The 14,990-nt window shown below is 38.9% G+C and overlaps 1 protein-coding gene across 1 annotated transcript in view; it reads left to right on the top strand.

Moving 5' to 3' along the window:
* The window catches only part of LOC137635869 (dnaJ homolog subfamily C member 13-like), a 113,449-nt gene that overhangs the window by 33,206 nt on the left and 65,253 nt on the right, over nucleotides 1-14,990 (top strand). The window contains exons 14-15 of the mRNA XM_068368302.1: nucleotides 3,745-3,831; nucleotides 13,454-13,636. Of these exons, the coding sequence (XP_068224403.1) occupies nucleotides 3,745-3,831; nucleotides 13,454-13,636 (270 nt within the window). The remainder of the gene's footprint in view (nucleotides 1-3,744; nucleotides 3,832-13,453; nucleotides 13,637-14,990) is intronic.

Here is a 14,990-nt window from a genome sequence, read left to right as displayed (position 1 = left end):
GGAATGAAGATCAAGATGGAGGCAGAGAATTAGATGGGGAGATAAGGTGAAGGATGATATGGAGAGAAGAGTATTGCCAAAGGTATTAGAGAGGACACATCAGGCAATCAACCTCTTAGTTTAGGGACAATGATTGGAAAGAAGAGGAAGAGGAGTTGAGTATGATGCAAACAAGAAGTTTATGTACATAAGAACACAAATCACAAATTTTTTAAGTAATTTGTATTTTTCCTAACTGTACAAACCTTGAAGTCATGCCCCGCACCTCATCCACTGTGTAAGTTGTAGGTTAACGTCAAAGGCCTCTCAGTTAGCTAGCAGTGGGACCGGGGGTTCTCCTGATGTCGTTATGAACATAACAGCTGATTTTCCAGCTTTGCTGAAATTATTCTCCTACTAAAAGATAAGAGTTTGTATAGTAAGGAAAAATGTGTCTTAAAAATTTGTGATATTTAAGCTTTATACAGTTTATTATTATTTTTATTGTTTACTAAGTAATTCATATACAGAGTTGCACAAACAAGGCTTGAGTTGACCGCCTACCTTACATCTAAGTTTTAGTTTATTGCGAGATTTACTCTGCAGATTCTGTAGGATATGTAACGGCTCCTCACTTATCCTTCCCCTTAGCTGATTAGACTGAGGTAAAGTCTATTGGGGGTGCAGAGATATCTATGGTTATCTTGGGATACGTCCCTGATTATACACGATATCTTCGGATAGTCATTCCAGGGGTTAGAACCCTGTTATACCTGACGGTAATTCTCTTGTAATATCACTCACAGAAATATTATAGGAAGCTGCCGAAGGGAACTTCCATCAGGACGACATGGCTTGAGCCCAAAAATAGATTTTTCCTACGTCGAAATCCGTTTCAAGACTTGAAAATCCGAATCATCCACATCAAGACTTAACTTTTTAAATATAGTTTTCCTTTGGTCGAGTTTGGTTTAGTTTGGTGGTTTAGTACAGAATTCTGTAACATTTCATAATCTATTTCTTTTGTGATATATATTTTCAAATATTGTATTTTGTATTTTGTGTGGGATAGTATGCAAAGAATATTTTTATTGTACAAACTTTCTATTCTAAGATTAAGTTATCTTTTAAGTTCTGATTAAATATCTTTCAGATTTGGTTTCTATAATATTTTGTTTTGCGGTTAGTCAAAACTTTTTACTTTAATTTACCCTCTAAAACTATATTAGAAAACTATTTATTCTCAGTACATTTTATGCATGTATGTTTACTGTACATATATTTTCTAAATTTGATTGCTCCTCACGTTATATACTCGTATTACTGTAGCACAAGAGAGATTTTATGTTTCATTATGTTTTCCATAGTCTTTCAACCTGCATACCTAGCCTGGAGACCCTAGATAATTATGTAGTCCACAATATAGGTTCTAATTTGCTTTGATATTTTAGGTAATGTTTATTTTGAGCTGTAGATAAGTTATCGCTACAGCGTTAGATAATGTTAGATGTAGTATTCACAGCATTCATTGCTTTACCAGTCGTGTACATACCTTTGAAGGTTTTCTAAAGGTGGGAAAATAGTTTTGAGATTGCATCGAATGGTAGAAATTATATCCATGCATCTTAGTTGAGAATTTATGAATGAAATAGTATGAAAAAGATTTAAATGCACAATTTATGTCTGTCTTTTAAGCGTAGATGATCTGATATTGAGACAGCAATGATGATAAACCTTTGACATGACAATTGTTGCACTTGTTGAAGTAGTTCCAGACTCCTTAGTTCTTCATTTGGCAATTATTAGTTGATAATTTAATCTATTTTGCTCAGAGACAGCATAGTATATAAACTTCAAAAGCGGGAAAATTTATTTAAAGAGGCTGTTTCTAGAGTAGATCTTAACTGCAAAAAGTAAGTTGGCATTGTCGAGTGAAGTCATCTGGCTTTCCAGCTCGAGGTCTCTTAGTGAGTGGCCTCTCTCTTATTGAGATGTCAGGATGCCTGAAAACTTTAAATCAATCAATCAATCAATCTCTCTTATTGAGAAAAGAGAAAATGTATCTCACAATGTTGTCCCTAAAGAATGGGCCTGAACTAACATTCTATAATTCTTAGTCATTTTACGGGTTTCATGTAAAGTCTGTCTTAATGAGTGTGTTTCCATGTGGGACCCTTGCTTTAGCATCATTTGATACATTCTTGGCATGACAGCTCGAAGGCCCCGTTGACTTGATTTTACAGTAAAAATTCAAACAACTTAAATATTTCCTTCCACTATTCTATATAGAATATTATCAAAGGGTCAGAAAAGAAAATCATTCATGTTTTGCTAAACCATCGGGGGCTACTTTCAAATATTTCCACTGTTAGCTTTTGTATATTCTCGAGAAGCTAAATGCCAATTTAACCAGCCTTTCAGGTAGGATTTTTCAGTTTTCACAGGAGAATTTCAGTACCTAGATAACTTTATTTGCCATTTGAATCACCAATCATCGTTAGTAATATAGTATCTTGTATTCTTTATTGGTAAAAATTGGACATTTCTGTAGAAGTGGTCTTTTTATATAAAAAGAAAATTAAGTTAGAAAACATATTTAGGTAGTCTTCTAAAGGAATTGCATCCCTTGATATTTAGTCTATACATTCATTGAGATATAAGTGAAGGATAGTTAATTTCTTAAGGCATAGAAATTTATAGAAATTTTTTTTCTTGCATTTATTTGCTAGTAAATGTGTGTGGGTTAGCCATGCATACAGTAATGATTTCATCCAAAAATTATTTAGAAGCTTACTGCAAAGTTACTAAGATGGAAACTTTTAATATTGGATCTCATTAAAGTTTTGTAACATTATTATTACTTGCTAAGCTACAACCCTAGTTGGAAAAGCAGGATGCTATAAGCCCAGGGGTCCCATTAGGGAAAATAGCCCAGTTAGGAAAGGAAACAATGAAAAATAGGATATTTTAAGAACTGTAACATTAGAATAAATATTTCCTATATAACTATAAAAACTTTAACAAAACAAGAGGAAGAGAAATTAGATAGAATAGCGTGCCCGATTGTACCCTCAAGCAAGAGAGCAAGATATGAAGGTATTCTTTGAGGCTGTACAAAACTTACATGATTCATACCGGTAATAAGTACAGGGAGAAATATTTATACAGGGATATAGCTATTAATACCTCAGAGAAATAAATGAACCCAATATATATCTCATTACCTATGCCAACAAAGTTGGAAGGAGGTTATGTTTTACCCTCTGTTTTTGTGTTTGTTTTTGAACAGCTTCCTGGCCATAATGTTAATCATAGAGTAATGAAACTTGCAGGGATTAACTGTTATGTAAAAAGCTGGAAATTATTAAATTTTGGAAGGTCAAGGTCAAAGGTAAAGGTCACTGTCAAGCAAAATGTCCAATTCACGTAATCAGCCATAAGTTTGGACATCATTGTCACAGACTTCAAACTTGGTTCATATTTGCGTGTATGAAAATTCATGCCAAGTAATACATGTTTAGGTCAAGGTAAGCGAAAGGTTGAGAAATAAGCTGCCGCGGCGGAGGTCTGCGCTCTGCCGAGCGCCCTCTAGTTAACATAATGAAATAGAAAATCTCATTGACATTTTACGAATGCATGTCTTGATTCATATATGTCACAAGTCAACGTCCAATTTTATTTGTGAGCTTTTCACTACTCTTTTGTTTTCATGTGGATATCTGTGTGTTGTGAGTTAAGTCAGATTCTCCTACTTTGATTGTACAGAAAATTGAAGCTGTGGAAAGACACTTGCAAACCGGAGCCAAGCACGTGGAGGCCTACTACGAGGCGTACTTGGAGAAGCACGTCGATGTAAGTACCTCTGTTTTTGTGGGATGAATTTTGTATAATTTGAAGAGGTTCGGTGATGGTATATTGGCGACGCTCGGTGTCCTTGCTATGGCCAAGTTCTCTCTTTTGCTGTTTGCTATACTGTAGTTTACGTTTTTCGTTTTTTATAGAAAATAGTTTTCGGTTTTTGTTTTTTTTGTTTTTATAGAAAACGGCCTCCTTATTCTTGTGCAGAGATTGAAAGGCTTTTAATTTGATAGGTTTACTAACAATTAAATTCACCCAGTATATACTTTTTTAATTGTATTTCTTTATAATTAATTTAATAGTGCCTATTACTATTGATATTTTGAGTTGGCCAGCAAACACAATCAGAATTAACAGAGACCCCTTTAAAAAAATCATATATAAAGTCAAGCAAAAAAAGTGTCTTAAAATTTTTTGGGGAACGTAAAAGTCTATATAATTTTTCAATATTAAACTTAGCCGGTGATCATATAGCTGCAACTCTGTTGCTCGACAGAAAAACCTACGGTCAAAATACGCCAGCGATCGCTATGCAGGTGGGGGTGTACATCAACAGCGCCATCTGTCGAGCAGGTACTTAGTACTCCAAGCAAACAAAGAACCAATTTTCTTTCTGTCGGGCTACCGGCAAGACCTACTAATATGCTGTTACTAACTGGATTTGTTTTCACAACTATTTGGTGAAGTACACTATTCTAGTTTTGAGCTTTCGCTATGCAGGGGTTTTATCTTCATCTCAAAACTTGAACTCGTTTTGGATAGATTTAATTATGGTGACAAAGAGAGTATGGACTCTCTTTCACTTTTAAATGGCCGACCCTTCCCTTAGACGGAAGTTTGTTTAGGTTTTTAGTAATTTTGCTTAACACGTTATAGATCTATATATTTTATATCTCTCCGCCATTATTAGGCCTCTTCGATTAACTTTCCATTTACTATAAACATATAAAAATAAATTTTTATGTTTTGTTTATATGCGACCTTTCCTGATAGTAGGCGGTCCTAACTTGGAACCGAAGTTAATCAACGTTGAGCCCGTTATATCGTATTTAAAGAATTTAAAATTTTTTTAAATTTAATGTTTTATGAAAGAATTTCTTTGATAGTCTTCGTACTGTTTTCAAAGTTGAACTAACGTTTAGTTTTTTAGACTACGCAGTTGTTGACGTTCAGGACGTTCAACATGCGCTCTATCGTTACGATAGAGAGAGAGTGTATCACGGTTTCACTTTGCAGTAAGAGTAAATCGATTCTGACGTTTTGTTCATTCTTTCTTAGCTTAAATGTTTTAAATTCTATTTTAAAGGAACTTTTTAATTGAAAAACCTTTCAGTTTTTTCCTTTAGTCAAATAACATGTTTTTTTGACGAAATATAATTGGGCTCTTCTCTTAGGTGCGAAATCAAGAGAGAAAGAGAGAGAGAGATAGAGACGGAGGGAGAGAGAGGAGAGAAAACGTTCCGTTCAAGCGGGTAACGTTGTTCTCGTGTTACTCTCCTCCCTAGTCGCTGTACGGGGAAGAAGGTAAAACGTTTCTAGGGTTTTATTCTTGTCCCCAGGCTATGTGCGGTGAGAGATTGTAAACGTAGTTTATTTGAACGAGTGTTTAGTCTCTTTCCCAGCCACTGAATTTTTTATCTTTATATATGTTTTCTGTTTTTTGCTAGTATTAATAGCTGCATTATACGACTGATTTCGCAATTACTACCTTTTAATGAAGGGTAGAATTGCGTGTTTCAGGTAGAAATCAGTAAAAGTTTCGATTTCAGTGTAATAAGTGCAAAACAGAAAATCGAAGTGATAAAGTGATATGCGCAAAGTGTTACAGTGTTGCGTCCGAGGGTTCGTCTGTTCGTGCCTGTCGTTCACCTAGTCCGGGACCTCTTGCAAGCTCCCAAGCCCAGGGGAGAAGTAATGTCGAACGACTTATGGGTTCGTCAGGCCTTGATCAACGAACAGACGTTTCCCTCCGTGGTTTCGGGCGTATCTACCCAAGATCGCCCCACCCACACAAAGACGAGAGAGCCCATTTATTTCTCGTCTGCGGAAGAGGTTTCTCGTAAGAAACCATGGACCAAGGTCTCGCAGCTTATTAAGCGCAAGTCGGTCCCTTCCGCGCAAGTCCAACGGCCCAGTTGTAGCCACTGGGTCAGTTCGGACTCGCTGCAGTCTTCCGACGACTGCTCACCTCCTAAGAGAGGCAAAGCGGTACCGCATCAGGCAGTCACACCGTCTGTTGCCGGACCTGCTCCTGTAGACCCTAAGTGGTCTGTGCTGCAGACCATGCAGTCTCAGTTAACGTCATTGATGCGGGACTTTCGTGCGGAGAAGGTTGACAATGCATCACGCACCTGTTGTGGTTGACAGTTCAGTTGTTGACAGTTCACAGACTGTCAAGCAGTTACATGACGTTGCCTTCTGGTCTGCTACTAATGCACCAGTGCTGTATGTCCTCACGCACCTGTTGTGGTTAACAGTTCAGTTGTTGACAGTTCACAGACTGTCAAGCAGTTACATGACGTTGCCTTCTGGTCTGCTACTAATGCACCAGTGAGAGACTCACTAAGATAACCTAGCTTTTATCGGACAAGGTTCCTGTAGATGACAAAGTGCTGTTCTCCCTCCTACTGATATTCCTTGGAGGACTCTGTCATTTGGAGAGGAGCCTTAAGCTGCTTAGCCTCCTATGGACGTTAATTAAATCCTGTGATTTTTTAAGGATCTTCGTCCGGATCTTGTAACTGCTGCTCCTCGTTCGCCTAAACGTCAGAACTTACACTAGGCCTAGCTACTTCGAAGCCGTTGTTGTTAAGCTAGTGCTCTCTCGCTCTCCTAGAGAGCGTTACGTTGGCTAGGCGACTGGTTTTTGCACCAGGAGGAGTTTTAGGGATACAGCCTTTGATTTCCCTTCTTTTAAACTGGCTTATAGAGCGAGAGTCTGATAGGACACGAGAGAAGTTCTCGGCTTGGGAGTTCATGCCTCTGCCCAGATAGACTTCTCAATTCTGGTAGACTCGCCCTGGCGCCTAGCCAGGAGACGCTCCAAGTTGTTTACAGGTCAACTTCTCAACTTTTGTCGAGCCTTTGAAGTTTTGCTGTACTATTATGTCACATATAACAAGGCTTCCAGGGAGGGTAAATGGTTCCGCCTCAGTCGCTAACCCCGTCTGTTGCCACACCTGCTCCCGTAGACCCTAAATGGGCTTTGCTGCAAGACATGCAGTCCAAGCTTGTGTCCTTGATAGAGGACTTAAATGCGGAGAAGAACCTTCAGGCCAACAACCTTCCAACCGGTCGGTTGTGCGCCCTGTTGACGCTGAGGTAACCTACTCGCGTCTGCCAGTTGAGGTGGTTCCTCCACCGATGCGACCCAGTGTGGGTTGCCAGTCGCACGTTGACGTTAGCGACGCTCGGAGGTGGTTGTTGACGTTCAGTGTGTCACTAGGAAGACGTTCAACAACCAGCAGAGGTGACTTGTTGTGACGCAGTGCGTCAACCTCAGCAACCCGGTAGGGTGTTGACTGCACAACCCAGACAGTCTAGACAGTTTCGGGTTGACGCTGTACTTCTTCGCGCACCCATGGTTGTTGACAGTTCACAGACTGTGCAGCAGTGCCATGATATTGCGTCCGGCTCCGTCACGCATCCACCAGTGCGACCGGATTCAGCGAGTCAGACGTTGCCCACTCCGTTGCCGTTTCCTCATCAGTTTCGGATGAGGAACCCTCTGATGAGGACGTTGCTGAACAAGACGATCAACCCCCAGCCCTGCTATCCATCCAGAAGATGCTGAAGAAGGAACGCTGCCCAGTCAGGCTGTGGATGAGTTTGGTAGGGACACTGTCATCCGTGGATCAATTTGTGTCACTAGGAAGACTACACCTCCGTCCTCTTCTATACCATCTAGCTTTTCACTGGAAAAAGGACAAGACGCTAGAAGCGGTCTCGATCCCGGTTTCCGGAAAGATAAAGTCTTGTCTGATTTGGTGAAAGGACTATATCAACCTTAGAGAGGGTCTTCCCCTGACTGTTCAGACTCCCAACCACGTTCTCTTCTCGGACGCATCGGACGTAGGCTGGGGTGCGACATTAGACGGTAGGGAATGCTCGGGATTATGGAACTCGAGTCAAAGGACAATGCATTTCAACTGCAAGGAGCTACTGGCAGTACGTCTGACCTGGAAAAGCTTCAGGTCTCTCCTTCAAGGCAAAGTGGTGGAGGTGAACTCGGACAACACCACGGCTTTGGCGTACATCTCCAAGCAAGGAGGGACCTACTCTCTGACATGGTACGAGATCGCAAGGGACCTCCTCACCTGGTCAAAAGGTCTAGACATATCACTAGTAATGAGGTTCATCCAAGGCAACTTGAATGTCATGGCAGATTGTCTCAGTCGGAAGGGACAAATAATTCCAACAGAATGGACCCTCCACAAGGATGTATGCAAGAGATTTTGGGCCACCTGGGGCCAGCCAACCATAGATCTCATCGCAACCTCGATGACCAAGAGTCTCCCAATATTTTGCTCACCAATCCCGGACCCAGCAGCAGTTCATATAGATGCCTTTCTACTAGATTGGTCACATCTAGATCTATATGCATTCCCTCCGTTCAAGATTGTCAACAAGGTACTGCAGAAGTTCGCCTCTCACGAAGGGACAAGGTTGACGCTAGTTGCTTCCCTCTGGCCCGCGAGAGAATGGCTCACCGAGGTACTTCGATGGCTAGTAGACGTTCCCAGAACACTTCCCCTAAGGGTGGACCTTCTACGTCAGCCACGCGTAAAGAAGGTACACCAAGGCCTCCACGCTCTTCGTCTGACTGCCTTCAGACTATCGAAAGACTCTCGAGAGCTAGAGGCTTTTCGAAGGAGGCAACCAGAGCGATTGCTAGAGCAAGGAGAACATCCACCCTTAGAGTCTACCAATCGAAGTGGGAAATCTTCCGAAACTGGTGCAAGTCAGTATCCGTATCCTCGACCAGTACCTCTGTAACTCAAATAGCTGACTTTCTCTTATATCTGAGGAAAGAACGATCTCTTTCAGCTCCCACTATCAAGGGTTACAGAAGCATGTTGGCATCAGTCTTCCGTCACAGAGGCTTAGATCTTTCCAACAATAAAGATCTACAGGACCTCCTTAAGTCTTTTGAGACCACGAAGGAGCGTCGTTTGGTTACACCTGGTTGGAATTTAGACGTGGTACTAAGATTCCTTATGTCAGACAGGTTCGAACCGCTACAATCAGCCTCCCTGAAAGATCTCACCTTTAAGACTCTTTTCCTGATATGCTTAGCCACAGCTAAAAGAGTCAGTGAGATTCATTCCTTCAGCAAGAACATCGGATTCTCATCCGAAACGGCTACATGTTCTACAACTTGGTTTTCTAGCCAAACACGAGCTGCCTTCTCGGCCTTGACCAATATCGTTCGATATTCCAAACTTATCGTATGGTTGGAAATGAACTAGAAAGAGTCTTATGTCCTGTAAGAGCTCTTAAGTTCTATTTAAAAACCTTTACGAGGCCCGTCTGAAGCTTTATGGTGTTCAGTTAAGAATCCATCTTTGCCTATGTCAAAGAATGCTTTATCCTATTTTATCAGACTGTTAATACGAGAAGCTCATTCCCATCTGAATGAGGAAGACCAAGCTTTGCTGAAGGTAAGGACACACGAAGTTAGAGCTGTCGCAACTTCCGTGGCCTTTAAACAAAATAGATCTCTGCAAAGTATAATCGACGCAACCTATTGGAAAAGCAAATCAGTGTTCGCGTCTTTTTATCTTAAGAATGTCCAGTCTCTTTACGAGAACTGCTACACTCTGGGACCATTCGTAGCAACGAGTGCAGTAGTGGGTGAGGGCTCAACCACTACAATTCCCTAATTCCATAACCTTTTTAATCTTTCTCTTGAAATGTTTTATTATTGTTTTTGGGTTGTCCGGAAGGCTAAGAAGCCTTTCGCATCCTACTTGATTTGGCGGGTGGTCAAAGTCATTTCTTGAGAAGCGCCTAGATTAGAGGTTTTGATGAGGTCCTGTTGTATGGGTTGCAACCCTTGATACTTCAGATCCTAGGGGTCGCTCAGCATCCTAAGAGGATCGCGAGGCTCCGTAAGGAAGACGTACTTAAAAAGGCAGAGTAATTGTTCAAGTCGACTTCCTTACCAGGTACTTATTTATTTTATGTTTGTTATTTTGAATAACTGCTAAAATGAAATACAAAATACTTAGCTCATAATAATGTAAAGATGTAATGCTGGTCTCTACCCACCCCCCTGGGTGTGAATCAGCTATATGATCACCGGCTAAGTTTAATATTGAAAAATGTTATTTTTATTAATAAAATAAATTTTTGAATATACTTACCCGGTGATCATATATTAAAGGAACCTCCCTTCCTCCCCAATAGAGACCCAGTGGACCGAGGAGAAAATTGGTTCTTTGTTTGCTTGGAGTACTAAGTACCTGCTCGACAGATGGCGCTGTTGATGTACACCCCCACCTGCATAGCGATCGCTGGCGTATTTTGACCGTAGGTTTTTCTGTCGAGCAACAGAGTTGCAGCTATATGATCACCGGGTAAGTATTTTCAAAAATTTATTTTATTAATAAAAATAACATTTCTTTACCTTTCTCTAAACTCTTAAGATTTAAATGTTAATGGTGGCATTAACTAGCTACTTTATACACCTACTTTGCACCAAAGACTCACCATGAACACATCTTGCCTTCACACAAACAGCACACCATTACCAGGCATCAAGTCCCCTTTTTCTCAGTCTCTTACTCACTCCCATCTATCCACCCCTTTTTGGCTTTCTCCTCTGTCTTATATGGATTAGGTTGGTTTAGAAAAATCCTTGGTGACTTATAATAAGTGAGCCTTGAGTTTAAAAGCATCGCTCATGGCTTGATGAATTTCACTAGTTAACACAATCGTACTGTCCATATTTTGAAATACACGTAACCCTTCCCATACCTTATATATATAATTAAATTATTCTTTGATCTTCTACCCTTGTTGATGAATATTAATAACAGGTAATTAGAACGTTTATCCTATGAATATAGTAAGTAGTATGATACTATAGTCAATTCTTTTTAGTGAGGCAGATTTGCACCGACTCGCATAGATGCCTTTTTTGCTCGGAAAAGTTTCCGGATCGCTGATTGGTTGGACAAGATAATTCTAACCAATCGCATAGCAGGAAACTTTTCCGAGCTAAAAGGGGACCGCTTCGAGTCCGTGCAAATGCGCCTCATTAAAGAAAATTGAGTATAGAGTTAAACACCTTTAGAATTTTACATCTACAGTATACAGAAAGTCCTTAACTTACAGATTTAATAGGTTTTTAAGTTGAATTTTGTTGAATTTTATTAAATTTTGGCTTAGGGTAGGGTTAACCTAACTCATGTCCATGATTTTCAGCAGTTAAAGTTAAGAAATAGTCGCGTTTCATATTGCAAATGTAGTCTTATTTACTGCATTAAATTACATATTATTTTATTACAATACAGCTTACTGTATTAAATTACATGATATTTTATTACAATATTTCATCATGAACTTTGATATAACATCCAAAATTTATGATTTTAGTTGGAATTGTATTTGTATCTAAGAATGTTTGCAATTCGAAGACCTGTATACTGTCGTGTTTGTGTCACCAATATGTTAACCCTTTTACCCCCAAAGGACGTACTGGTACGTTTCACAGAACTCATCCCTTTACCCCCATGGGACGTACTGGTACGTCCTTGCAAAAAACTGCTATTTACTTTTTTGCATATTTTTTATAACTTTATGAGAAACTTCAGGCATTTTCCAAAAGAATGAGACCAACCTGACCTCTCTATGACAAAAATTAAGGCTGTTAGAGCAATTTAAAAAAGATATATAGCAAAATGTGCTTGAAAAAAAAGACCCCTGGGGGTTAAGGGTTGGAAAGTTTCAAATAGCCTGGGGGTAAAAGGGCAATAAACGAAGTTCTAATAATCGTAATGTAACACAAGCTTCAGTTCCATATCAAAATTGTACGTATTAACCCTTTCACGCCCAATGGACTTACCGGTACGTCCTTGCAAAAAACTGCTATTTACAATTTTTTTTTTGCATATTTTTGATAACTTTATGAGAAACTTCAGGCATTTTCGAAAAGAATGAAACCAACCTTACCTCTCTATGATGAAAATTAAGGCTGTTAGAGCAATTTAAAAAAGATATATAGCAAAATGTGCTCGAAATTTAACCTTACCTTGGTCGTAAAAGGGTTAATAGAATTCAACCTCATTTAGATTTTTCCCCATAATGTTTTATAAATGGCTGTTGATAGATATAAAGTCTCTGCCTTCTACATAAGCAAATTGCAAATCGGTCGAAATTGGGAGCGGATATAATAGTGAGCATACATCCTGTACATTTTATGTAATAAACATCCTAATTTCAGCCACTGTTGTTGCATGCTTTGTCTGATGAAACCTGTATATACATATTGTTTTTTTCTTTTGCCTCTTGCTTTTCAAGGACTGGGTAAGTGAATCTCGGTAGTAAATGTCGTGGTGTGACGTATAGCCTTCGCTTGGTTTTAAGTGTAGTCTGCATGATGTGGAAATTCTATAGGGAATAGAATTGGGAAAAGTTTTTCAAAAGAATGATAATCTGAGAGGAGTTATTTGTTGGATATTTTCATAGTTCGATCGGTAACTGAATTAATGCTTGAAGAAATTAAAGTGTTTTAGTAATTGAGTTTGTGAGTGATTTGAGATAGCAAGAGTGGCTTGCACCTAGAGTGGCTTTGATTTAAGAATCTATTCAAATTCCTGTTAGGCAGTCTCTCCCTCTCCCACTTTCTCTCCCTCTCCCTCCCCTCTCCCTTTCCCTCTCCCTTTCCCTATCATCATCCTGCAAAATAGCATCAAGATATATTCCAGTTGACATGGAGAAGCCATTAGTTTTCCTATTAAAAGTCAGCGTAAAGTGTCATCGAACACGTTTCAAGTTTTGACAGATAAATTTCATACCATTAGTCTTTGAAAAAGTCATTATTGTAATTGAAAGACAGGAAAAGCAATCAAAGCTATTAATGAGTATGTTGTCATTCACCCTCTGATAAATAATAAAGACTTTATAGTCAAGTGTATTCATGAACATTCAAGATATCCCACAACTAAAAAAAATTCTTTATGTATAACCCGGCAAATACTGCATATAAGTCCGTTAAGTTTGCCTTAAGAAGAGGTGTTACGGTCTGTTATTTCAAGACTGAAACATATTTTCATTCACTTTTCAGACTGAACATTTGTTGAATATATTTTATAATCTTTTCTTTTCATTCTGAAACTACTGTACAAGAAAACTTGATGGTTTTCATCTCTTATTTTGAACATTCAAGGTAATTTTTTTGTAATTGATTTTATAAATAAGTTAAAAGTACTATATTATCTCCTAAATACTGATTGAATATTAACCAATTTTCAAAATACTTTAGTTGGATATCATATACTAAGAAAACATTTCAACTTGGACCTTCAACCTATTTTCTTTGTGAGTGGGTTTGATAATAACGAATCTCGTAATGTTTACTATATTTTTAATCCAATCAATCATTTTTTTCCAGTTTGCCTTGCAGCACTGGCGATCTCGGATGAAGAGGGAGAAGAGCGCGGAGGAAAAGTTCCGAGAAAGGCCGCTGGTGTTACGGAAGAGACGCGAGAAGTTGAAGATCACGGCAAATTGGCCTTTGTTCTACTACCACTTCAACAGAGATCATGCTCTTCCAAATCTCATTTGGAACTACAAGGTAATAATTCAGTGGTTACTTTCCCCTTAGTATGGTAGAAGAGAGACTTCAGGTAGTAGGTTGGCTAGGGCACCAGCCACCCGTTGATATACTACCATTAGAGAGTTATGTTGTCCTTTGACTGGCCAGACAGTACTACATTGGATCCCCCTCTCTAGTTACGGCTTATTTTGGCGTTGCCTACACGTACACCGAATAGTCTGGCCTATTCTTTCCATATTCTCCTTTGTCCTCACACGTAACAAAACTGGGAATACCAAACAATTCTTCTTTGCACAAGGGGTTAACTACTGCTATGTAATTGTTCACTGGCTACTTTCCTCTTGGTAAGGGTAGAAGAGAGACTTTAGCTATGATAAGCAGCTCTTCTATGAGAAAGACACTCCAAAATCAGACCATTGTTCTCTAGTCTTGAGTAGTGCCATAGCCTCTGTACCATGGCCTTTCACTGACATGGGGTAGAGTTCTCTTGCTTGAGAGTACACTTGGGCACACTGTTCTATCCGTTTCATTAACTTTTTTCATTGGGCTATTTTCTTTGTTGGAGCCCTTGGGTGTATAGCATCCTGCTTTTCCAGCTAGGATTGTAGCTTGGCTAGTGGTAGTAATAATAGTAATAACTTCTCTGGATCGAATCCTTGTTGGTAACCTTTTCAGTGTTCACAGATTGTTCTTCTCATCTATTGTATTATATACTGTACTTCCAGCCTCCAAATACCTCATCTCTCAGTTGCTTCCTTATTTGTAACACAATCTAATTTCCATTATCCCATCTACAATATTCCCAACACCTCCACACAAAGAAATTCATCACTCAAGCCCATGGATCATTTTAGGGATATCTTATTTGACTCAAGTTATTATTAAACCTTCTAGTTCTAGGAATTTGAAAACTAATTTTATCGTATAGCCGGATAAATTTCCTTTCCATTGATATATAATTTTACATATTTTGTAAAATTTTCATGTGCATAAATAAATTATAAAAGAAATAAAAAGTGGAAATATGTCCATTAGGGTTGAAGGGAGTAGAAATCCTAATGTAGAATACACCCGGGGTTAAGTGTCTGTAAAGCAGTGTTTATATAATTTATTTAATATGGGTTGAAAAGGAAATTATTGTAGTTTGCTTATATCTTTTCTTTCCAATCATTCATTTGAAAGATTTGTAAATTGTTGAATGAAATTCATGTGGCTACCTTGAAGGATAATGTATGGATTAAGATTTGCAGAGAACTGTTGAGTAACAATTTGTATGGAAGTGTTAGAAAGAAGGGATAAGTACTCACGTTTTAGCCACCTTTATCTCCATTCCTTTCTTCCATTTTGTGGTCCAACCTCTTCCTATTTTTAC

The sequence above is a fragment of the Palaemon carinicauda genome, unplaced genomic scaffold (genome assembly GCF_036898095.1).
Source record: "Palaemon carinicauda isolate YSFRI2023 unplaced genomic scaffold, ASM3689809v2 scaffold187, whole genome shotgun sequence".
Classification (NCBI taxonomy): Eukaryota; Metazoa; Arthropoda; class Malacostraca; order Decapoda; family Palaemonidae; genus Palaemon; species Palaemon carinicauda.
Note: the sequence above shows the minus strand (reverse complement) of the source record. Positions and strands in the feature narration are given on the sequence as shown.